Source organism: Peromyscus californicus, unplaced genomic scaffold, assembly GCF_007827085.1.
Source record: "Peromyscus californicus insignis strain IS unplaced genomic scaffold, ASM782708v3 Scaffold_7__1_contigs__length_154581171, whole genome shotgun sequence".
Taxonomy (NCBI): domain Eukaryota; kingdom Metazoa; phylum Chordata; class Mammalia; order Rodentia; family Cricetidae; genus Peromyscus; species Peromyscus californicus.
In genome coordinates, this window is record NW_026294595.1 from 66,607,763 (window position 1) to 66,633,985 (window position 26,223).

General features: G+C 50.2%; 1 protein-coding gene across 1 annotated transcript; it reads left to right on the forward strand.

Moving 5' to 3' along the window:
- The first annotated feature begins 21,908 nt into the window (after nt 1–21,908).
- Nucleotides 21,909–26,151, forward strand: C1qtnf4 (C1q and TNF related 4). Its single transcript, XM_052726688.1, has 2 exons — nt 21,909–22,015; nt 24,992–26,151. The coding sequence occupies exon 2, from the start codon at nt 24,997–24,999 to the stop codon at nt 26,008–26,010; it is 1,014 nt and encodes a 337-aa protein (XP_052582648.1). The 5' UTR covers nt 21,909–22,015; nt 24,992–24,996; the 3' UTR covers nt 26,011–26,151.
- The last annotated feature ends 72 nt before the right edge of the window (nt 26,152–26,223 follow it).

Below are 26,223 nucleotides of genomic sequence, written 5' to 3' on the forward strand. Positions count from 1 at the left end.
CATAGTGAGCTGAAAGCCAACCAAGGTTCCATAGTGAGACCTTATCAAAAAACACAGAAGAACTAATACAGTCATTTCAGTCCTGCTTAATTCAGCTGTGGGTTCAGTTGGGAATCCTATAATCCCTTTGGTCTGTCATAAAGTGTATGGTTAGCAGGGCATGGTTGCTTGCACCTATAACCCTGACAGTTTGGGAGATTGAAGCAGAGCAAATCAAAAGCTTTGAGGGTAGCCTGGGTTCCATAGACCCTGCCTAAAATAAAGTCATTATGCCTTGTGCCTGAAAGGCCAACACTCAAAAGGCTGAGGCAGGAGAATTGAGGTGAGTTCTGGACCCTAACACTATCTCCAAAAACAACCATTTCAATGGCCTGAAGTCCTCTGTTGTGAGACAAGCTCTACAGTTTCTTAGATTGTCTTTGACTCTGTGATCTTTACGTCTCAGCCTCCCAGGTCTGAAATCACAGGCATGGGCCAGAGCTGGCTCAAAATGACCTGGTTTAGTTTAGCTGAGACAGGGTTTTGCTATATAGCCCAGGTTGTCCATAGCCTCCCATTTGTTGGGATTCCAACTATGGAACACCGTGCTCAGCTCCTCGTTGGGCTTTCTAGAAAAACTAGCTGGAATAGGCTGAAGAGACCTCAGCAGTTAAGACTCACTATTGCAGGGGATCTGAATTCACTTAGCAGCACTCCAACTGGGCAACTCACAGCAATCTGTAACTCCAGTTCCAGAGGGCCCAAGACTTTTCTTCTGGCCTCTGTGAACACCTGCACTCACATCCGCCTACACATAATTTAAAATATATCTTTAAAAAAAGAAATGGGCCAGATGTGGTGGTGTACACTTTTAATCCTAGCACTCTGGAAGCAGAGGCAGGTGGATCTCTTGGTTTGAGGCCTGCCTGATCTACATAGTTCCAGGACAGCCAGAGCTATGAGTAATAGCCTATCTCAAAAACCAAAAGACAGTGGGGTGGGGGTGCTTATATTTGGCAATAAGCCTACTCAGCTGAGTTTGATCCTAGAGGCTAACATGACAGGAGAGGAAACTGCAAGCTGTCTGCCAGCTCCCACACATCATGGCATCCACACGGACATACATAAAAACAGTTGATTGGAAAACAGCTGGCTGAGTAGCAGTAAATGGTGAGTTTAAGGGACTGAAGCAGGTGACTGGGCAGGAAGAGCAACCAGCACTGAGAAGTTACAGCTGCCAAGTTTGCCTTGTTAGTATCTGCTCTTAAAGTGAGGTTCAGGTGAGCCCAACCTGGAGTTTCAGAGCTGGAGGCAGACGTTCTCAACCTCCAAGTTGTTTTTAGTTTGACGTGATTATGACATGCTGAGAAAAAACAAAACAGTAAACCAAATATGGCGTGATCCAACCCTCTGAGACAAAACCTGCGTTTGCAGTCACCGAGCCGGAGGAAGCCTGTCAGCAGAGTGGGAGCATTTTAGAGCTCTTGCTTCCAGAGAATAGTTGGCAGTAGGCATTGGGCACTGTTGTAGATTGTCACAGTGGCTCGTGTAAGTGAAATGGTGACTTACACAGCAGTTAGAGGCATCCACGTGCCCCATACATTTACACCATAGCTTGAGACAAGGTCCTGCTATGTGCCTTTGCTGGCCTGAAACTCACTGCATAGATGAGACTGGCCTTGAACCTGCGGAGATCCACCTGCCTCTGCTTCCTGAATACTAGGATTAAAGACATGCAGCACTGTGCCTGGATCTTTAAAAAAACAAACTTTAGTTTGGAGCTGGGTGGATGGCTCAGCCAGTAAGAACACTTGCTGCACTGAAGAGGTTCATAACTAACTAGTTCCAGAGGACCTGACACCCTCTTCTGGGTGTCCGGCACACATGCTCTTACATATGCCTCATACATATTTAAAAAAAAAAAAAAAAGGGATGGAGCAATGGCTCAGTGGTTAAAAGTAATGGGTTCTCTTCTGGATGGCCTGGTTGGATTCCCAGCACCCACATGACAGTTCACAACCATCTATAACTCTAATCTCATGGGAGCTGGCACCCTTTTCTGGCTTCTTGAGGGCACTGCATTGATATGGTGTACAGACATATATGCAAGCAAAACACCTATATGCACAAAATTTTTAAATTAAGAAAACATCAATTTGAGACAGATCCTCCTGTAGCTTGCACTGGCCTTGAACTCCATGTAGCAGAAAGTGACCTTGAACTGTGATCCTCCAACCTCTACCTGGACTATAGGTGTTTGGCTATGCCCGCTGGATAGTAGCATTTCTTTATGTTTGTTGTTGTTTTAAGATCTCTCTCTCCCCTCTCTCTCTCTCTGGTGGTGGCACATGTCTTTAATCCCAGCACTCGAGAGGCAGAGGCAGGTGTATCTCTGTGAGTTCAAGGCCAGTCTGGTCTACAGTGATTTCCAGGACAGCCAGGGCTACACAGAGAAACCCTGTCTCAAAAAAATTCTCTCTCTCTCTCTCTTTCTCTCTCTCTCTCTCTCTCTCTCTCTCTCTCTCTCTCTCTCTCTCTCTCTCTCTCTCTCTCTCTCGCACGTGTATACACATGAGCTCATGCCAGTGTGTGTGTGTGTGTATGTGTGTGTGTGTGTGTGTGTGTGTGTGTGTGTGTGTGTGTGTGTGTGTGTGTATACACATGAGCTCATCCCAGCATGTGACAGTTTTCCTCATCCATTGTTGGCAGGAGAGAAATCTTAAGGGCCCGTAGTGCCTGTTAAGTCTTCACACACCAATCCAGACTGCCACTGTCTCACAGCCATGTCTCATAAGTGACAGGGCCCCAAATCACTTGTCCACAAAAAATTAAGTACATTTTGTACTGGAACCAACTTGCCACAACCCCGAGGAACATCTTCAAATAGATTCTGATTGTTACCCCAAAATAGGGCGGTGAACAGACTTAGAGGACAGCAAGAGAGGGCAAAGAGCAGTTAGTGTGTGTGAGCAAGGTTATGAGGGTGCCAACCGTGACACTAACCTTCTCCAAGTTCCTGAGACAACCAATGGATGAAACTGTGGCATCAGCCTCTGTCTCAGAAAGGCAGCCCAAAGAAGGGAGTACTCCCTAGAAATGCCATGTTCCCATGGAAAAGTGTCAAGTACTATTTCCAGAGCATTCGCAGAAGTCAAAAGTCAGGTAAGGACAAGACCCAGAATTACAATTCTGTCTTTATCCATTCTAGGCCCTTCCCTCCTGGCAGAAGAACTGGTGAGGATGTCTGAAAACACAGGAGAGGGGAGAGAATGGAAACAGAACCACACCTTGTTCCAGCCTGCTCACTTCCTCCTGGAATTCAGTATCAGCTTCTCCCTCCCCCAGGGAAAGCGACACTTAGAGTTTAGAAGTACACCTGCTCCCTGGTCGCTGACTAGTTAGGAGAGTCCAGGGCTTGGGGCAGCAGAGGACATGAGGCCTGTGATAAATAGTCTTGTCTTCTATGGTGTTTGCTGCCCAGTGAGAGAGATACAAAGTGATAAGATCATCAAAATCTAGCAGGGGACATTGAGATGGCACATGATGTAAAGACATCCGCTGCCAAGAATGAGTGGAAGCCTGAGCTCAATCTTTGGGGCCACATGTGTGCCATGGCATGTGCATGCCCACTCCCAAAAAGTGTTGGATTAACTGCAAGTATCAGTAAAGCAGCAAGGATTGGTGCACCATAAAGGGTGCTCACGGGGCCCTGAAACACTGCTTATCACTGGCAGAGTGGTGTAAGCACCGTGGGGTCACTAAAGGGACAGTTCTTTTCCAGCTGGCCACTTCAGGAAGATGTGGCATTGAATTGTTTTTTCAACTTTTAAAGTGTGTGTGTGTGTGTGTCTGTGTGTGTGTCTGTGTGTGTATGTCTCTATGTGTGTCTGTGTGTGTGTGTGTGTGTCTGTGTGTGTGTGTCTGTGTGTGTGTGTCTGTGTGTGTGTCTGTGTGTGTGTGTCTGTGTGTGTGTCTGTGTGTGTGTGTCTGTGTGTGTGTGTGTGTGTGTGTCTGTGTGTGTGTGTGTGTGTCTGTGTGTCTGTGTGTCTGTGTGTCTGTGTGTGTGTCTGGAGGTAGGAAGGTCTGCCAAGGCCACGGATATGTATGGAAGCCAGAGGACAGCCTATGGGAGTCGGCTCTCTCCTTCTATTAGTGGATGCCAGAGATCAAACTCCAGTCTCCAGGCTTGGCAGCAAGTGTCTGTACCCACTGAGCCATCCCTGAGGTTTTTTGTTTGTTTTTAAGGATGGGTGAGGGCACTGGGAAGCAGGGTAAGGAAATGGGAGCAGTTTCTAGCTCTCTGTTACCAACTCTGGGATTTGGGATAAGTTAGTTGTGTTTCTTGTTGTTTGTTTGGTTTTGTGGGGCTGTTAATTGAATCGAGGGCTTGTGCATACCAGGTGAACACTACCACTGAACTATAAGTCAAAGCCTCAATCCACTTGAGTTCAGGCCTCTCATCTCTAAAATGAGAAATGATGTATATTGGAATATTAAATTTAGTATATCGGCACAGTAAATATTTGGTGTTTGGCAGCTCTTACTGCTAGACGGAGAAGGGATATTCACAGATATAATAGGGCAAAGTCATAGAATTCATAAGGGAATCGGAGACTAGTGGGACTGTTTCTCTGGCTGACCTAGCCTTTCTCCAAGGCCACTGGACGAACAAGGGAAACCGAGTCCAGCACATGCTAATACTCAGCAGACACTTGTTGGATGAATGTCCAGCTGTCTCCGACCTGGATCTGCCTGAACGTCTTAGAGGACCCCTATATTGAGTTCCATAGTAGCCTCAATTCCCAAGCCTGTGGCATCTCTTCTACTCTCAAACGTGGCTGACCATGCTGTTAACACCCTGTTTCCTAAGGCAGAAACCCTGGAGTCCTCTCTACCCCGTCCCTGCTTCAGAAAAGTCACCACTAGATTCTCGGGAGTGCTGTCTCGGAGACATCAGCTCTGCCCACCTGTCACAGAGGCCATCTATCTTTTCCTGCCAAGGGAGTGCAGGAGGTGGAAGATAAACCTCTAGTTAGCTCTGCAGGGTGACCAGGGCTCGGGAGTCTCTGGCGACTTTACCTACCCTGACTAATGGCAAAGGGCAGGACCTTTTTCTGACCCAGAGATCTCAAGACTTCTCCCGAACACCGCATCCCCAGAGCCTGAGCCGAAGCCCTGCAGGCCCGCTCCTGCAGCCTCTGCTCGGCTTGGTCCCCTTAGCAGCTGCTGGCTGCATTGTTATCTGCCACTGCAGCCTCGTGCAGGAGGAGCCAGGCTGAGAGGCAGGGCTATTTATAAACGGCAAGTGGGTGTAGAGTTCTGCAGGCACAAATGCTTTAAACAGCCTCATTCCACCTCGCCTCCACTTTGAAATTCCTGTCCACCCCCTCACCTCCCATCTTCCCCCAAATCATGTAAGTTCCTGTCCTACCCTGGGTCAGAGCCACAAAGGAAAAAAAAAATCTAAATTCAACATCTACAGGCAACTACAGAATAAAGCTATTGAAGGGCTGGGACTATGGGTTGTGTGAGGAGGACTTACCTAGGATGTGCAAAACCCAGGGTCCAATCCCCACATGATGAGAAGAACATAGAAAAACAAACAACAACAACAACAACAAAAACCCGCCAGAGACTGCACACATGGTTCAGTGATTCAGTGTGTACTGCTGGCACAATGGGTAAGCGAGTGTATAGGCTCACAACTGCCTGTAACTCTAGCTCTAGGAGAGCTGATGCCCTCCGCTGGTCTCCACAGACACTCGCACTCACATACCACATACAAACACACGTGTATACACAATTTAAAATAATTTTTTCAATTATGGAGATGCCACCTAGTAATAAGTACTTATTGGGATGGGCATGGTGGTGTACGCCTTTAATCCTGGCACTCGGGAGGCAGAAGCAAGTGGATCTTTGTGAGTTTGGGTCCAGCCTACTCTATATAGCTAGTTCCAAATCAGCCAACGATACATAGCGAGGCCCTGTCTCAGGATAAACAAAACAATACTACACATTGGGTATAGCCCTGGGGTGGAGGAGCATTTGTCTAGAATGTGTGATGCCCTGGGTTCAGTCTCTTACTACACGATTAATACAGTACATATTGATAACCCACTATACGACTTACTATATATCCCTTAGCTCCAATCCTCCTAACAGCCATTTACGCAGAACTAGTTACTGAGAAGTGATGTCTGAAGGCTTACCTGGTTTGCCCGAGACTAGGAACTGGCAAGAGCAGAACTCCCTCCTAGGTTTGCCAGTCTGTGGGATTTCTGATAACATGGCATGCATGGGCCTGAATCCCAGTATTCTTTACAAGGAGGGAGCTAGCTTTGGTGTGAAGTGAGAGGAACCCACAACTGCACCGTAACCGCGAGCGGTTGGCGCTGTACTGCACAGTCGCATGCCTGAAGGCCCAGCCCAAGCTGGCGTGCTAACGAGGGAACGTATTGGCTGGGACCACAGAGATGGTCAGAGCTTCGGACGAGGGACTAAGGGCTTTCAGTCTTCGTTCCTTGCAGCTGCTGGCCTCTGCCGGGTTCCTTCTCAGACAGGGTCTGTCCACTGCACCAGATGTCTGTTGGCAACCCCGCCTGGGGCTTCTTAGAGCCTGTGACTCCGGAGAAAGCACATACCACTTTAGACAGCTCCAAGAGACTCTGCTTTGGATCCATACCCATCTGTAAACCATTTGATGTGTCTTGGAGAGGAACTACTCCCTACTGTCCAGACCTGAGTTGTAGGCCTGTTCTAAAGGGGTCAGGCCTGGGGCAGCCCTACAAGACGCCATCCACATGTAGCTAGATCTTTAGCTAACATGCAGAGTATGGCTCATCCAAGGAAGCTTTGCTGGGTGAAGAACCAGTACACCCATCCAGAAGAAACAGTGGGATTGGAGAGAGAAGGAAAACATGTTCACCGAGAACGCGGGACAAATGAGAATCCATGAGCTAAGCAGAGCACAGGTACACATAAATATTAGCAGTGGCCCCACCAGCCAGATAATATCCCATTCCAAACGGGAGAAAACTGAAATGCAAAGACTTAAACAATTTGCTCGTGAGTATCAGACAAAGGTAGGATTCACATCTGAGTGTAACACAGCAAAGCACCCGGATGATAGACTGGGAGGAACCAGGCACGGAATGAGACATGGAAGCCATACCCTCATGGGAGGCTGTTTTGGACTGCTCAGCCACACTCCAAGGGCCGTATGGTAGTGGACTGCGACACCGATACTGCCATGGCCTCTACAATCTCACCCGGCTACCAGCTAAGCTACCGGTTCTCAACCTTCCTAACGCTGCAACCCTTTAAAATAGTTCCTCGTGTTGTGGTGACCCCTTCCGTCATAAAATTATTTTCATTGCCACTTCATAACTGTAATTTTGCTACTGTTATGAATTGTAAATAGCTACGTTTTCCAACGGTCTTATTCCACCCTTGTGAAAGGGTCGTTCAACCCCAGGACAGGTTGAGAATCACTGGGCCAAGTAGTTGACACACTTCACGTGAAACAATGGCAGTCTCCCCAATCCCTCTCCGGCTCCCGGAAGCTTCTTTCCTAAACTTCCTTCTGATGACAAAAAGAGACACCTGGAACTGTCAGTGAGACGGGAAGCACAGACAGGCTTGGCACCTGGCATCTCGGCGCTTGGCAGGCAGAGGCAGAAGCGCTGCCACAGGAATGAGGCCAGCCTGGGCTGTGATGCGAAACCTTGTCTCAAAAACCAGAAAGGGCGGCGGCGGCGGGGTGCCGGGCGGGGGCGGAGGGAGGGGGGCGTATGCTAAATTAAGGAAGTGCATGTTGGGTAGGGACTGAATCAATGCTTAGATGATGAAATGAGTTGAGGAAGTCCGAGAGACGTCATCTCGAATTCAGACACTAGATGGCAGGTGTGGTACAAGAGGTGCGGGAAGGTCTGTAGAAAGTCCCTGGGTGGGAGAAAGCAGAACACCAAAGAAGCCAGCACCGTCCCACGGAGGGGCCAACAAACAACATTTTTTTTTTGTTTTTGTTTTTTTTTTTTTTTTGGTTTTTCGAGACAGGGTTTCTCTGTGTAGCTTTGCACCTCTCCTGGAACTCACTTGGTAGTCCAGGCTGGCCTCGAACTCACAGAGATCCACCTGGCTCTGCCTCCCGAGTGCTGGGATTAAAGGCGTGCGCCACCACCGCCCGGCAACAAACAACATTTAAAAGGGGTACAGGACGGGAGGAAAGGCGAGTCTCAGAAATCGAGGCTTGGAAAAGGCACAAACACGTCACTGACTCGTGCTCCGTGTCAGAGCGATGAGGCGAGGACAGGGCTCCTCTTGGGAATCAGTCGGCAGTTATCAGGGAAGGCAGGAAACAGCCCACTGTCCTCACTGTTCCTGGGGGAAGCTTTGCTAGGCTGGGGGCGTGGGGGAGGCAAACATGGCTTAGAGAAGGCGCTGAAACCCCGCACAGGAAGAAATAACGAGAGAAAGCCAAGATACCTAGCCACTCAAGACGAGCTGCGAAATTAGGGTGCCAAGGAACGCTTGAGATAAAGTCCAGGGCCACAGTGGGATGGGGGAGAATGCCCAACGTTAGAGAAATAGGAAAAGCTGATTCTGGAAACACTGGATAGGTGTGTCTTTAATGGATTCCCCCACCCCCAAATTTATTCTAGAATACAACATTAAGCTCTGGGTTCAAGAAAACCTAAGGGAAAAAAATGGTTTGGTGTCTTCACAAAGAATATGTATGATGAAAACGATGATACTAATAAGTTCTGTTCTTAAACAGTTCTGTTTCCAGTTAGACACTGAGTGACTCATGCCTGAGGGGGCAAGGAGCTCAGAGACGACTCCATTTAGGGCTTTTGCCCATTTAACTACTGTGACCCTTCACCCCAATTGGTAAACCCACCAGTGCTTATCTGGAGAGAAACCTCTCCTGTTTGGTGAGATCAGGAGTCCTCGATGATGCCATCTTATCATATTTGCACACAGCGCCACTGTGGGAGAGAAACCTAGTATCTGAGTGTCAGGATCAAGCTTTTAAAATTACGTAATCCAGCCGAGCGGTGGTGGCGCGCCTTTAATCCCAGCACTGGGAAGGCAGAGGCAGGCGGATCTCTGTGAGTTCCAGGCCAGCCTGGTCTACAGAGCTAGCCCAGGATAGGCTCCAAAGCTAAAGAGAAACCCTGTCTCGAAAAACCAAAAGAGAGAGAGAGAGAGAGAGAAAATAAGAGTGGCCCCCATGCCAGGCAGTGGTGGCACACGCCTTTAATCCCAGCACTCAGGAGGCAGAGGCGGGCAGATCTCTATGAGTTCGAGGCCAGCCTGAACTACCAGCCAATTCCAGGACAGCCAGCGCTACACAAAGAAACTCTGTCTTGAAGAAAAAAAAAATGGCCCCCATAGGTGCATATATTTGAATGTTTAGTCACCAGGGGGTAGTACTATTTGAAAGGATTAGAAGAATTAGGAGACGTGGCCTTGTTGGAGGAAGTGTGTCACTAGGGATGGGCTTTGAGGCTTTAAAAGCCCATGCCATGCCCAGAGTCTCTCTCTCTCTCCACCTTCAGATCAGTGCCACTACCGAGTGCTGCCATGCCCTTGCCCTGATGATAATGAACTACTTCTCTGAAACTATCAGCAAGCCTTCAGTCAAATGCTTTCTTTTTTTTTTTTTTTTTTTTGTTTTTTTTTTTTTGTTTTTTCGAGACAGGGTTTCTCTGTGTAGCTTTGCGCCTTTCCTGGTACTCGCTTTGGAGACCAGGCTGGCCTCGAACTCACAGAGATCCGCCTGCCTCTGCCTCCCGAGTGCTGGGATTAAAGGCGTGCGCCACCACCGCCCGGCAAATGCTTTCTTTTATAAGAGCGGCCTTGGTGTATCTTTACAGCGATAGAACAGTGACTAAGACAGGAGTGGAAGGATCAGCATCTATATTTTTAAAATTACATTTACCTATTTTCTCCTTGTGTGTCTGTATTCCTGCCATGGCCTAAGTGTGGAGGTCAAGGACAACCTGTAAGAGTTGGTTCTCTCCTTTCGTCATATGGGTCCTGGGAGTCAAACTCAGATTGTAGGGTGTGACAGCAAGCACCTTTACATGCTGTGCCTTTTTTTTTTTTAATGTGTATGGGTATTTTGCTTGCATGCATGTCTGCACTGGAAGAGTAGCCAGTGCTCTTAACCACTAAGCCATCTCTACAGCCCTTGTTTTGTTTAGTTTATTTATTTGTTTGTGTATGTGTGTTTGGGGGGGTTGCTTGCTTACTTTTTGAGATACTGTCTTACTTCCTATCTCAGACCTGGAGCTTGCTGTGTAGATGAGTCCTGCCCTCACAACCTTCCTGTCTCTGCCTGCCAAGTGCTAGAATGACAGGCATGTGCGGCCACCCCCAATCTCCCCTCCCCTTTAGGCAGCAGTGAAATGTATCCATCGATTTGAAGTGGTTTTTGGATTTTTATCATACTTCAAGGTCTTTCCTCACTCTGAAAAAAAAAATGAGCAAGTTAAATGTTATTCATTTTTTTATATGTATGAGTGTTTTGTGTGAACATATGTCTGTCCAGAGTTTTCATGGAACTAGCCAGGAAGGCCAAAGAGGGAGTCTGATCCCCTGGAGCTGGAGTCACAAGTGGCTTGGAAACCAAACCCAAGTCCTCTGCAAGAGCAGCCTGTGCTCCTAATTGCTGGGCCGTCTCCCCAGCCCTACTCTGGAACTTCTCTTGAAAAATAATTTGATTTTGTTTTGTTTTTTATGTGTTTGTTCTGAGACAGGGTTTCGTTATGCAGCCCATGCTGGCCTTGAACTCATGATCCTTCTGTCTCGGCCTCTTAAATGCTGGAATTACAAGTACGAGCCATCACACCCAGCTCTTTTTTTTTTTTTTTCTCTCTCCTGGGTCGGTGTATCTCTGTGTAGCCCTGGCTGTCCTGGAACTCGCTCTGCAGACCAGGCTCCTATTCTTTTATTTACTTTCATTTCCTGTGTCTGAGTGTTTTGTCCGTGCAAACTGTGTTTACAGTGCCTACAGAAGTCAGAGAAGGGTATCAGTGGGTCCCCTGGAACTGGAGTCACAGACAGCTGTGAGCTGCTGTGTGGGTGCTGGGAATTGAAACTAGGTCCTCTGCAAGAGCAGTAAGTATTCTTTTTTTTTTTTTTTTTTAAGATTTATTTACTTATTATGTATACAGCATGTATGACTGCAGGCCAGAAGAGGGCACCAGATCTCATTGCAGATGGTTGTGAGCCACCATGTGGTTGCTGGGAATTGAACTCAGGACCTCTGGAAGAGCAGCCAGTGCTCTTAACCTCTGAGGCATCTCTCCAGCCCCAAGAGCAGTAAGTATTCTTAATCAATGAGCTACCTCTCCAGCACACACACACCCTCTTCATTTTGAAGTGAAAGCAATAACTACACATCCACTGTAGAGAATTGGGAAATATAAAAACTTAGAGAAAATAGTTTGTTGGGAGAGATTTTAAAGGACTGAGAGGAAAAAATGGTTATGTGAGCTTGATTCTGGAATTGCTTTGCAGGCCTCCTATCTGTGCCAGGATCTCTTGCCTCCCACACACGCTGAATCATCCAGATATCACCCAACACACAATCGTCACAAAGGCTAACTGGTGTTGGCGTCATGCCCTTGGATCTTCAGGACTGAGCCAAATGTCCTTCCTTTGTACTCCTTATTACATTTATGTATTATTTATTTACTTATTTACTTATTGTGACGGGGCCACGGTGTACATGTGGAGGTCAAAGATCACTTTGTGGAATCTGTTCTCTCCTTCCACCATGGATCTTGAGGGTTAAACTGAGCCAGCAAAAGTGTTTACCACGGAGTCATCTCGTCAGCCCCACGGTGTCAGTGGATTCTGTTCTCTGTTGATTTCACCTCTGTACTGGAAACAAGGCATCCCAGAATGTTTGCCATGAAGGAAGTTATTCTACTGGCACTGAAAGCTACTGACCGACCCCAGAATAAAGTCTAGCTGCTATAAAGTTCTTTATGGTCAGATTTTACCTCATTTTTCCAGACCTTTTGTCAACATCACTGAAATTTCTGTGTTCCTTGTTTGTAGCATGAATCTTAAAAGGTCTCACCAATTCCTCAGCTAATCCTGTTTCTTCAGACTGGAAGCCTCTGAGTCCTCATCTAGAATGAATCTCAGCTGAACTGCTGCTCAAAAGCCTAAAAGCTTACCCAGGCTCTAGTTCCTGGTCCTCATGCCTTATATACCTTTCTGCTTTCTGCCATCACTTCCAGGGATTAAAGGCGTGTGTCACCATGCCTGGCTGTTTCCAGTGTGGCTTTGAACTCACAGATATCCTATGGATCTCTGCCTCCAAAATGCTAGGATTAAAGGTGTGTGTGCCACCATTTTCTGGCCTCTATGTCTATCTAGCGGCTGTTCTGTTCTCTGACCCTAGATAAGTTTATTGGGGTGCACAGTATATCAACCACACATGTTTGCTTTAGGAGCTCGAGGATAGGACTGAGGAGGTGTTTTGACTGGTAAGAGCATTTGACTTCAAGCTTAGGACGATACTATAGAGTGTGAGAGAAAAACAACAGGCAGCCAAGTCATAAACATCAGACCTGCGGGCAGGAAGGAGATGGCGGAGGGAGAGAGGAAGCGAGGAAGCCAGGTCTTTTTGGGTTAAGGTCTGACAAGACGGACAGGTTCAGCAATGTAGGTGGGCAGGCAGCCAGCGGCAGAGGTGAGGCAGAGGGTTTTGGAACCAGTGAGAAAGCCCAGAGTGTGGGAAAAGCATGCAGAGGCCATTGTCTAAATGAGAAGGAGGGAAGTTAGAACTCAGAGATGCAGGCAGACTTAGCAGAGGGAAGTACTGTGAATTACTGCAGAGCCCATGAATGTCACACTACACACACACACACACACACAAGACACACACACACAAAAGCTACACACAGACACAGACACACATACACACACAAAAGACACACACAGAGACACATACACACATACACATACCACCCATACATGCATGTACACACATACACATAGACACCTGTGCACACACAGAGATACATACAGACATAAGAACACACACATACATGCACTTGCACGCACACAGGAACACAGACACACATACACACATTAACACACACACACACACACACACACACACACACACACACACACACACACAGAGACAGGGTCTAGTCTAATGTAGCTCTGGCTACCTAGAAAACCTTGAACCCTGGTCCTCTTGCTTCTGCTTCCAAGTGGTAGGATTAAAAGAGTAGTGTACCTGGCCTATGAAGTGCTGGAGATCAACCCAGAGCTTTGTGTCAGCTGGAGAAGCATTCTACCAACTGAGCTGCCCCCCCCAGCCCAACACACCAATACTATTACTTATTTTTTTTCTTTTTCTACATGTTAGAGATCAAATCCACAGCCTCACACATACTAAGCATGTACTCTTTCGTTGGGCTACACCCCCAGCCCTATTTATTTTCAAACACACCATGCTGTAGTGGCAGCCAGCACACATTAAGAACATATTACATTCTGGGCTCTGGGCCAAGTACTTTAGAGCCAAATATACCTGTGAGGGCTTGTCACAAGTCAGTGAGGCATATGTGTATTTTGGGGGGAGTGGAGTTTAAGACAGTTCATGTAGCCCAGGCTGGCTTCAAACTCACTGTGTACCAAAGGCTGGCCTTCAACTTCTGATGCTCCTGCTTCTACCGCCCAAGTGCTGAAGTTACAGGCTTAAGCCACTGCGCCCAGTTCCATTTTAGAGGTGGGGAACCAGAGGACACAATTAGCAGTGGAGCTGGTTCCAACCAGAGAGCGTTTGGATGCCGGCTACAGCTCTCCACCATGTTTCTTTTTTCAGCTGAGGCTGCAGGTGGTGCTCTATTTTCTGCCCAGCCTGCTGTCCTCTATAGCAGTGAACACGCTAACCACTGAGCCATCTTTCCAGCCCCCTCCTCCATGATTCCTTAGGGTTTCTCTGAGAGTCTGTCCCCTTCTCGTCCCCCGTCCCTGGTTGTTCTATTGTTATGTGACCACGTCCAGCACAGTCTTCACAGCTGTATTTAGATGTCACCTCTTTCCTTAAGTTTCCGTGGGTCCCTCCTTCACTTAGGGAATTCCTTTGCCTACTATTCGTGCACTTTCTCTGTCATTTTTATTTGTGGCTGCTCTTTGAGAAGTGGAGGGAGTAGGGTGTGATGGCACACACCTATAATGTCAGCACTCGAGAAGCTGAGGAAGGGATATTGCTGGCTAGGGTGAGTTCAAGGCCAGCCTGGAGAACCCGGCCTCCCCAGTTACATGCTGTCCATGCCTCTCTTTGCCCCCTCCTCCTCATCCAGAGGTTATTAGGCCGGGTTGAGGATTGCATTTACATCTCAAGCTTTACCCCCAACCCCTCATGACCCCTCTGACACCGCCCCCAGCAGGCACTTCCGTCAGTGAACATAGAAAAAAGTTCAACCCCCTCCACTGCCCCTTCCCCGGTCAGAATCAGAATGCAATGCCCCTGTCAGCAAAGGATGCGCCAGGGTGGGCCTGGGGTCATCCTGAGGGCTTCTTCATCTATAAGAGGGCCAGGCCAGTCTGAATAGACAAACTGCTCAAACCATTTTACAAGGTACCATATTTAAAAGAAACCCATAGGGATTAAGGGTGGTAGCTCAGGGGAAGAGAACTTTGCCTAGTATGCATGAGACCATGCATTTTATCTCAATAAAATAAATAAATACATAAAAGCCTTAAATTTGGAAGTGAAAACTCAGGGGCTTGCACATATTATTAGCAAATACTTTACTAGACCCTCAGCCCCTCTGATTGCTTTTGAAAACACATTTTATCTATCTATTATCTATCTATCTATCTATCTATCTATCTATCTATCTATCTATCTATCTGTCTGGTGTGTGTGTGTGAAAGTCAGAGGACAACTTTCAGTGTTAATTCCCTTCTTCTACCACGTGCATCCCAGGGATCAAACTAAAGTCCCCGAGCTCGGTGGGGAGCCATCTTGCTGGCCCTCCACGCTTACCGGATGATTAAGCTAGAGCTTCACAGTCATGCTGCCACAAAACTGTACCTTACTCCTGAATCCGTGGGGTGCAGTAAAGGAACAGAAATAGTCCCTCTCTGGGTGAAGGAGGGAAAAGTGCATTCCAAAATGCCAAGGCTGTCTTTTGGGAAAGCAGAGAGAAGTGACCGGGGGACATATCTTCAGGGTTATAGGGGAATGGGTACCTGGGAGAAAGGGAGCCTGTGAGCTGGGCTGGGGGAGGGCCTGGAAGTGAATAAGGAGTACTTGTGAGTAGGTACTGAGGCCTGGAAGCCAGCACGGACCACTGGCATATGTTAATGGAAGCGCCACAAGTCCCTTCTGCTAGAGACAAGAACAAGGAGTCCTTTAAGAGAGTGGGAACTAGGCCGGGCGGTGGTGGCGCACGCCTTTAATCCCAGCACTCGGGAGGCAGAGGCCGGCGGATCTCTGTGAGTTCGAGGCCAGCCTGGGCTACCAAGTGAGTTCCAGGAAAGGCGCAAAGCTACACAGAGAAACCCTGTCTCGAAAAACCAAAAAAAAAAAAAAAAAAAAAAAAAAAGAGAGTGGGAACTAGCTTCCCAAGTCCCTGAGGGAATGCTGGCTTTTGTCTAACCACCCCAATTTGGGAAGGGGAGTTTCTTTGGACCTGACAATCCCCTCTTTAACTGGGTTCCTGCTGTACTGCTTCCATCTAAACTTAATTTCTAAACAGCAATGCCATATTTTCATTTTGCGTTGGACCCTGTAAATTATCTAGCTGATCCTAACTAGGGCTGTGGGCCACAACATCTACACAGGGCCCTTTCATGAGACCTTGGCTTCTTAGGATGGCATGGTTGGGCTCCAATGGGCCAGTTTCAAGAGAGAAAGATTCAGGCAGAAGCAGTCCTTCATTTTATGACCTGATGTGGTGATATAGTGTGTACCCTAATAAAATCTGCCGGAAGATCAGAGGACAGAACAAGCCACTAGATTAAACGTAGAAGCCAGGCAGTGGTGGGACACACCTTTAATCCCAGTGCTTGGGAATCACATGCCTTTAATCCCAGCAAGAAAGGTATATAAGGCACGAGGAGACAGGAACTAAAGTCTTTCAGCTGCAGCCTTTCGGGTGAGGACTCAGAGGATTTCAGTCAGAGGATTCGTGGAGCTGGTGAGGTGAGATGTGACAGTGGCTTCTTCCTTTATCTCTCTGATCTTTCAGCATTTACCCCAATATCTGGCTCCAGGGTTTTTATTAAAAGACCATTTTAGAATTAGTGTTACAACCTGATATAACTCCTTTTTACTGGGCACGGCAACATCACTATAGGAACAAGGCTGTTCCGGGAGACACTTTTAACAGTCTTTGGAAAATGAAGTTTGCCACATCCAGTTAAGGGGAGATCACCTCCCACCCACCTGAAGATGGGGCCCAGGGGTTCAGTTCTGTGATCTAGCAGCTGGTTGAGCCTTTGAGCCCTTCTGGGAAAGGGGGCCAAGGCAGACGGGCCCTTGACCTTCATAGCTACTCCCAGGTTTCCCTGCTTCAGGTCACTGACCAGGTACCCAGAGGATGGTCACCTGATGTGGGCCATAGGACGGGAGCCTGACTGAGGAGCCCTACCTGTTCGCTCCCCTGGAGGTCTGCGATCTGCTGGGGAGACAGAGACTCCTGACATCTGTTTCTCCTGCCGGCATCTCTGCTTGACTGACAGTTCCTCCTCTTTCATTTTTCTCTGGGGCATGTTGTCGTCTTTCTCATTAACTTCCCCTCAGCTCCCAGCAAGGTCCCTAGACTCCTGAGCTCTGCTAATTCTCCTGTAATCCTTTGGCAAGCCAGGAAGCTAATTAAATTGTGAGCTTGTGTGCTCTTGTTCTCTGGCCGCCGTGGAGTCTCTCTTCTCATCTCTCCTGTCGCTTCCCTCTTTCCTCGCATAGTCCAAATTCATCTAGACACACCCACCATTTTCTCCTTGATAGGTTTTCTTCTCTCCTCTGTCCCCTGTCTCTTTTTTCTTTTTGTCTCTTTTCAATCGGCGTGTGCAGCTGCCTCCTGAACTGCCGTCTGTGCCTCCTCCACACCCTTGCTCACATCACAGTGTGGTTGATATAGTGTGCACCCCAATAAACTTACCTGGGGGTCAGAGAACAGAACAGCCACTATATAAAACATAGAGGTTAGGCAGTGGTAACACATGCCTTTAATCCTAGCATTCCGGAGGCAGAGATCCATCTGGATCTCTGTGAGTTCAAAGCCACACTGGAAACAACCAGGCATAGTGACACACGCCTTTAATCCCAGGAAGTGACGACAGGAAGCAGAAAGGTATATAAGGCGTGAGGACCAGGAACTAGAAGATTTTTAAGCTTTTAGCTTTTAGCAGCAGTTCAGCTGAGATCCATTCAGATGAGGACTCAGAGGCTTTCAGTCTGAGGAAGCAGGATTGGCTGAGAAGTTGGGGAAGTGAGGTTAGCTGTGGCTGGTTCTGTTTCTCTGATCTTTCAGTGTTCACCCCAATACCTGGCTCCGGGGTTTGTTTTTATTAATAAGACCTTTTAAGGTTCGTGTTACATCACAGTCTTACCTTTAATTGGGTCTTGCCCCCTGCCTCCCCCATCTCCACCTCCACTCACCAAGTCAGAACTCTTGTCATTATGTAGAAATAGCTTTCTCCATGACACCTTCCCGGATGCCCCACCACAGCTGAAAATACTTTGTGCCTCTGCCCTGGCACTGAGCTCTTCTTGTCCACACCCTACAGTCCCACTGAAGCAGTAGGTCTTGAGGGGGGTTGAACGACCCTTTCATAGGGGTCCCCTAAGACCATTGGAAAACACAGATATTCACATTATGGTTCAAAACAGTAGCAAGATTAGAGTTATGAAGTAACAATGAAAATAATTTTATGTGGGGTCACCACAACACGAGGAACTGTTTTACAGGGACACAGCATGAGGAAGGTTGAGAACCACTGCCCTAAAGTGTTGTTTCCTTGAGGCAAAGTCTTGTTCATCTCAGCTTCTTCCTGGGTGGTCACCTGGCACTGTGTTTAGAACACTTCACTGTTAAGGTGACCACTGTCCTTCATGTCCACATCCCAGAAAGGAAAGAAAAGGAGGGGGGGCAAAAGGAGTGGGCCTGCCAGCCATCCCTCTAAAGTCAGTCCCTTCACGAGCACTTTCTGGGAGCCAGGGCAATGGCTCAGCAGGTAAGTGCTCTTGCCCCCAAGCTTGATGACAACCTGAGTTTTGTACCAAGAATCCACAAAGTGGAAGGAGAGAATCAACTTCTTCAAGTTGTACTCTGACCTCCACATTTGAACCATGGCACTTGTAAACACACACACACACACACACACACACACACACACACACACACACACACACCCCAAATGTAAAAAAAATAAATAAAATAAACAAATAGATAAAAGCACCTTCTGAGCGCTGGGCATGGATTCACATGCCTGTAATCCCAGCACTTGGGGAGTGATGGCAGGACAATCAGGAGTTCAAGGTTATCCTCAACTATGAGGAGAGTTTGAGGCTAACCCAGGCTACAAAAGATTTCATACCAAAAAGGTAAATGAGAAAGTAAGCAAGTGTCTTAGTTAGGGTTACTATTGCTGTGATGAAACACCATGACCAAAACCAAATTAGGGAGGAAAGGGTTTATTTTACTTATAATTCCACATCACCGTTTATCACTGAAGGAAGTCAGGGCAGGAACTCAAACAGGGCAGGAACCTGGAGGCAGGAGCTGGCACAGAGGCCAAGAAGGAGTGAGGCTTACACGTTCCCCATAGCTTGCTCAGCCTTCTTTCTTATAGAACTCAGGACCACCAGCCCAGAGGTGTCCCCACCCAAAATGGGCTGTTTTTTTTTTCCCACATCAGTCACTAATTAAGAAAGTGCCCTACAGGTTTGCCTGCAGCCAGATCTTGTGCAGACATTTTCTCAGTTGAGGTTCCCTCCTTTCCAATGACTCTAGCTTTTGTCAAGTTGACATAAAACTAGCCAGGACACAAAGAAAGTTACTTTTTTTCTCCCACGATGAAATCTGCTTACATTTGTCTGACTATGTTTAGCTGCAAGAGAGCCTGGGTTCACTGCTTCCCCCAAGCAGGACAGTATTCCCCCCACCCCTGGTGAAAGTAAAACCCAAGGATGACCAGAGTAAGGGAGGCTGCAGCCCTATGGATTCTGGAGCCAGACCATGCATTAAATTCTCTGTCCCTCATTTGTAAGATTAGAGCTATCTACTTTTAAGGGTAGTAAGACAAATAAGTGGGATAATCATTGTGAAAGCACTTAACTTAATTCCAGGCACACACTTACCACCCAGTGTCTCAGTCTGATTCTCCTGAAGGCAGACCCTGAGATAAGAAGTTGGGTTTGAGTTAGGTGGTGGTGCATCATGCCTTTAATCCCAGCACTCGGGAGGCAGAGGCAGGTGAATCTCTGTGAGTTCAAGGCCAGCCTGGTCTACAGAGTTGAGTTCCAGGACAGTTAGGACTACACAGAGAAAGTCTGGAGAGAGAGAGAGAGAGAGAGAGAGAGAGAGAGAGAGAGAGAGAGAGAGAGAGGGAGGGAGGGAGGGAGGGAGGGAGGGAGGGAGGGAGGGAGGGAAAGAAAGAAAGAAAGAAAGAAAAAGAAAAAAAGAAAGAAAAAGAAAAAAAGGAAAGGAAAGAATTTAGGTTTGAAGGCTGGAAAGGTGGCCCAGAGGTTAAAAGCGCTTGCAGAGTTCAGTTCCCAGCATCCACGCTAGGCAGCTAACAACTGCCTGTAATTTCAGCTCCAGAGAATCTAATGCCCTCTTCTGGCCTCTGTGGGTACCTGCATGCATCTACACACACACACACACACACACACACACACACACACACACACACACACAATTTGGGTTTGAGTAGTTATTCTGGAGGTAATCTCAGGAAACAGGGCAGGCCTAGAAAGCGAAGCAGGAAAACAAAGCAAGCTGATGTTACTGAGCTGTCACTAAAGGACTTATTTAATTCCGCTGGAACACATCTTGGACCTGGGTATAGGAAGGCCCCCACGGAGGAACCAGGAAGCTGCAGTATTCACTCCCAGCCCCTGCCTCTAATCAGTTGAGGGATGCTTGAGGATCCCAGCTCTCCAGCGCTTCCGGTTTGACTCGAGGGCACAGCCAAGAACGATCCAGGAGAGATATGCAAATGGGGGTTAGGGTCAAACCCTGTCTGCAGGTAATATCCTGGCTGGGGGAGGCATTATGGACGAGAGGTGTCGGCGTGGGGACAGAGCACGGCCAGCACCTGTTGAGGAGGATGTAAGGACTACAAACTACCCTGAGCTCTCCTCTGAGCCGCCGTCCTGGCATCTACTCCTAACTTCCTATCTGATATCTACGGCCCTCCACTCCTGACTGCCCCCACACCCAGCATCTCCCAGCATTATTCCTCCCCCTCATCCTTTCCTGCCTCCCCCTTCCCAAGACCCTGAAGCAACCCCTACTGCCGTGCTGTACCCCCATCTCCACCCCCACCCTGACTTCTCTGGTTCGAGTTCTTCTGGTTCAGTGTTAAATGTCTTCCAGCCCCACGCAGCCCCAGCTGGCATTTAATTGCCCTGCCTTTTCCCCTCCCCTTCCTTCCACAGCTGGAATCCCATTCAGAAGGGCTACCTCACTCCCCTGATTGAGGGGTCCCATGTCAAGGGCCACAGTTGTCACAGCTTGGCTCCTGGCCTGGCCCAACTCTCCTGTGCATGTCTGTGTGGCTCATCACACCTCTAGGCTATCAAACTTGGCCCTCCCCATTGGCATGGCCCTCCCCCTGTTCAAGGAGAAGGGCACAGCTGTGATGTGACAAGGTCTGGACACGTGCTTTTCATGTCACCTTGTCCCCATGCCTCTGCCCAAAGTGCTTCCGGCCTTTCCTTCTGGTTCAGGGACGTATCCTCTCATCCCTCTCTTCGCTCACCCAACACCCTGGAAGTGAGGCCAAGCCCATCACTTCCGACGCCTTCATGGGCAATGACTTGTACTCCAATAACTGGGATCAGGTAAGTTTGGAGAGTTCCAGAAAGCTCCTAGGGGCAAGGTGCTATACAGAGGGCCTGTGAGTGTGAGAGGGGCAGATGCTGATCCCAGCCCTGAGGCCTTGCTGGACTGCCTGCTACCTAGGCACCACTCCACGGGATGTCCGTGTCCCGAACAGGGACCTTCTATCGCCTTTCTCAACCCTTTTCAGAAAAAGAGAAAAAAAAAAATCAGCCCAGGGCAAGGACTCTGCTTCTTCTTTGTCCTTCCCAGAGGGACTCAAGCCGGTGTGCTGATGTCTGCAGCTTTGTCCTCCCTCCAGCCTTGCTAGCGCGGGAGCATTTTCAGACGTAGAAGTGAGGAAGGAAAAGTGGGGCATTGTCATCTCTTTCTTTTAAGGACATTGACCCATTACCCTTCTCTTCCCTTAGACTTTCCCCAAGGCCACTCATCCTGGACACCCGTCTCACACAAAACCTCCTCTCCCACTGTCCTTGCAGCCCGTGTCTTGTCCAAGTCCTCTCTCCCCACACAAGGGGGAAAGCTGGTCTGTAGGATGATGCCCCGAGCCACCCCTCGTGTGGCCTCTGCCGCGGCCTCGGTTTCCCCGTCTGCTAACTTGGATCGATGACGCCTGCTCTCGGCGCCCTGAAGATAAAGCTCTGGGTGGGCCAGTGAGGAAGGGTCCCGCGCTCGGCGCAGGCTCGGTGCGGTGCCCCAGGCCCCGCTGCTCGCTGCTCGGCGCCCCTCCCTCGTCCTCCGCTCTCCCCTCCGCCTCCCCTGCTCCCCGCCCCTGCGCTTCTCGGCTTCAGCTCCCGCTGTCCTTCCCACTCGCTCACGCCTCCCTGTGCCCGGGTCCCCACTCGCCCGGCCGCCCGAGCCCCCCGCCACCCCCGCAGGCCCGGCCAAGCCGCAGCGCGGGCGACCAGTGCGCAGCCCCGCGTCCTCGCGGAGCCGGATCGCCGGCTCCGACCGAAGCCGACCCGCCCGCCGCCAGCCAGGTGAGGGCAGCCCGGAGGAGGCGGGGGCGCAGGCTCCGATTCTGTGCGAGCGGGGGCGGCGGGAGGCGCGAGGGACCCGGTCCCTTTTCCTGGAAAGGAGGACCTGGGCGCTTTTTCATGAAAGAGGCTCAAGGGCTTTCACTCCGAAGGGAGGGGTGGGGGGGGACAGGTCTCACGGAAAAGGGCTTGGGGGGACCGCTTTTGGGGTCATTTTTTTTCCCCACGAGAAAGGATTAATTGGCTACTTCTGTAAAAGTGGGGCTCACCTTCTTGAAAGGATGCCGGACTTTCAAGGAAGATAGAAGGGGGGTTCTGGCGGGGCTTGAGAGCTGGGTTAACTGGGGTACCGGGAGCAAGGCGCTAGGGGCTTGAAGATGCCCTCAGCCTGACATCGCTGCACCTTTTCCATTGGTTCCGGGGCTCTGGGTCTACCCCGCTCTCTGTCCCAGTTTTTCTCTTTGAAGATGACTATTCTGAGCTTTACCTGGACAGAGCTTTGTGCAGCCATTTCCTTCCCTGGAGCTCTGACACCCACCTGACACCTTCCCATCCCCCTCTGACCTGCTAGGGAATGGGGTTGCCAAAGGAAGGGATCCAGGGTTCAGGGACACGTGCAGTAAAGTATGAAAGGGGGAAGGGCATTGGACACACAAGAAGACCCTTTGGCACTGATGGGTGTACCAGGCTCGGCAGGGAGGTGGCAAGGGATAGGGTGGGCAGGCGCTTCTAGAGCAGACCCGCTAGGAAAGCTGCAGGGCACAGGGAGTGCTCCCACCTCCCAGGAGACAAAATGACAGAGGGTTTGGCTTGCCTTTGTTTGCCTGCCTGCCTGCCTGCCTGCTTGCTAAGCTTCCTCCTCCACTCTAGATTCCAGCACTCTTTCCTTGTCTCATCTGTTTTTGCAAAAGGGGTCAGAGGCGGGAAACATCGGCTGGAGAGATGCCTTTGTGTAAGAGGGAAAGCTAGCAGACAAGAACACTGAATGTGAAATTAAAAAACCCTCTGTTTAAGGCTTACTTTAGTGTTCCGTGGATGACCTTGAGCCAAAACGTGTACCCCTGGTCTCAGCACCAGCTTTCTCATCCATAAAATGGGAGAGGGTTTATCTGTATGTCTCAAGTAGCTTTGTAAAAAGGAATAGATTAGACACTTGGCAGGTGCAGTTTTTACCACGACACAAGGGCCCCTTCTCTCCTCCCTGCCCTCACCAAGTAACCCATAAGGCAGCTCTGTGAGAATCAGAAAAGCACCCTCTGGAAGGAGGCAGCGCTCAGCTGGACCTGAGGTCTTTATTGTGAGAATGAAAGGGCAGTGCATTTTACCCCAGCAGCTAGGCAAGCGGAATGCAGGCTAGATTCCAATCCTCAGGTGAACATCCTGGCGGGTACTTCCCAGAAAAGCTCATGTTCCAAACTCTCTCTAGTCCCTTTCCTGCTGGCCTTCCACTTTGGAGCCTTTGGGTGTTCAAGCTTCAAAGCCTCTGCCCTACTTCAGAGCATGATGGAACCCCACCATCAGCAGCCTCCAGGAATTGTATAATGCCACCACCAAGCATTTACTAACATTCTAACCCCTTATGTCAAGAACTTGATCACTTTTCCCAGGGGTAAGAACAGAAGCGTCTGGACACCTGGGTAGGTCTGTCCCTATACAGACCTTGTTCGAAATTGCTGTCTGGGTATGTTACCACAAGCTTGTGTGAGGCCCTCCATCATGCCATTTACATAGATGAAGCCGTCCTTACTCAGAGAGTTAAAAGAAAACAGTTGCCTAAGGTGACTGGGGTGTGACTCAGTGTCAGAGTGCTTGTGGTTCATTCATTCCCCAAGACTGGTATCCTGATCTAAGTGTCTGTCCACTCCATTCTCCACCACCACCACCAAATGAAGCCATTGACTTCACCATCCTGCCAGAATTTTATTTTGTTCTCCATATCCTCAGCAGCAGTGGCTCTCTCCTGCCCACAGAAGCCAGCCTCCAAACACAAAGGCACAAAGGGGGTTATCATAGCCCTTAAAAATGAAAACAAAATGATGTATATGTGTGTATTGTTTGCATGTATGTTTGTGTGCCTGCTGCCAACAGAGGCCAGAAGAAGGCATCAGATCTAGGTATAGATAGATGGTTGTGAGTTGCCATGTGGTGCTGGGAAACTAAATCTGGGTCTTCCGGAATGGCAGCTAACACTCTTAGCTGCTGAGCCACCCACCTCTCCAGTCCCTGGTTGCCTCATTCTGCTTTCACAGGGAAGCCACTAACTCAAAGCCTGGCCAGACCTCCTCAGTGCAGGAAGGACCCCAGGGGAGTCTGGAGACCCTGTGGGACCCTTGAGTAGGTCAGAGGCCAGGAAAGGGGTCAGAGGGAGGCTCTCTCCACTCATTCCCAGACACGACTTAAAACGTTGTCACGGCGGATACAAAGAGCCAGTGTTTATTGTGAAGGGCAGGCCAAGGACCGGAGAAAAACCACCGGAAAATGTGGTGGAATGGAAGCGCTGGCTGTTGGCAATTTAGACCTCCTTAACACCCAGAGGAGGAGGAGGGGTGAGGAGAGAGGACAGGGCTGCAGGCCTCAGTAAGTAGAGCATTTCAACATGCTTGCGGCATGTGCACCAGGTCTTATTTGCAAAAGGATTCTCATGCTTTAAAAAAGTCCGGAGAAGTACTGGCCTAATCCAATGGTTCTGAAAATGTGAACTCTAAATCAGCTGATCAGACTACTAAGGATACTATTAAACACGCAAACTCTCAGGCCCCATTCCAGACTTCTGGAATAAATTCGAGGCGGGGACAAGTGTGGGTGCTGTAACGAGCACTCCAGGTGACCCTGAAGCACCCTACGTGAGAAGCACTGGCCTAGTGAAGGAAAACGGAGAGCAAGCCATGGGTCAAGAGCAAGGCTAGGTAGAAAAATTACAGGTGGAGGCAGCCGCTGTCCAACCCTCCTCCCGTGCCCGGGTCTTCTCTCCCCTCGCAGGTGCCATGCTGCTGCTCCTGCTGGGCTTGCTAAGCCCGGCGGCCTGCTGGGCACTGGGCCCGGCTGGCCCTGGCTCTTCAGAGCTGCGCTCAGCCTTCTCGGCGGCTCGCACCACCCCGCTGGAGGGCACGTCGGAAATGGCGGTGACCTTCGACAAGGTGTACGTGAACATCGGCGGCGACTTCGACGCGGCCACCGGGCGCTTCCGCTGCCGCGTACCGGGCGCCTACTTCTTCTCCTTCACGGCCGGCAAGGCCCCGCACAAGAGCCTGTCGGTGATGCTGGTGCGCAACCGCGACGAGGTGCAGGCGCTGGCCTTCGACGAGCAGCGGCGGCCCGGCGCGCGGCGCGCGGCCAGCCAGAGCGCCATGCTGCAGCTCGACTACGGCGACACGGTGTGGCTGCGGCTGCACGGCGCCCCGCAGTACGCGCTGGGCGCCCCCGGCGCCACCTTCAGCGGCTACCTGGTGTACGCCGACGCCGACGCCGGCGACGCCGACGCCGGCGCCGCCGACGCGCCTGCGCGCGGGGCCGCGCCCCCGGAGCCGCGCTCGGCCTTCTCGGCGGCGCGCACGCGCAGCCTGGTGGGCTCGGACGCCGGCCCCGGGCCGCGCCACCGGCCGCTGGCCTTCGACACCGAGCTGGTCAACATCGGTGGCGACTTCGACGCGGCGGCCGGCGTGTTCCGCTGCCGCCTGCCCGGCGCCTATTTCTTCTCCTTCACGCTGGGCAAGCTGCCGCGCAAGACGCTGTCGGTGAAGCTGATGAAGAACCGCGACGAGGTGCAGGCCATGATTTACGACGACGGCGCCTCGAGGCGCCGCGAGATGCAGAGCCAGAGCGTGATGCTGGCGCTGCGGCGCGGCGACGCCGTCTGGCTGCTCAGCCACGACCATGATGGCTATGGCGCCTACAGCAACCACGGCAAGTACATCACCTTCTCGGGCTTCCTGGTGTACCCCGACCTCGCCGCCGCCGCCAACGCCGGCCCGCCGGCCCTCAAGCCCCCCGAGCTCTAAGCCCCTGCTTGGAGCAACCCGGGAAGGCCGTGGGGGTGTGCATGCCGAGCCGGGACCGCGGCCCGAACGCCCCACCGCCCGAGCATAACAGCCTGCTCGACGCGCCTGGACTCTGCCAATAAAGTGGGCCTGCCTCTGCCAGCCTTAGGGTCCTGCCCTGTGTCTTCACTGTGATGCCTTTGCCTCCCCCTCTCCCCGGGACGGGACAGGACT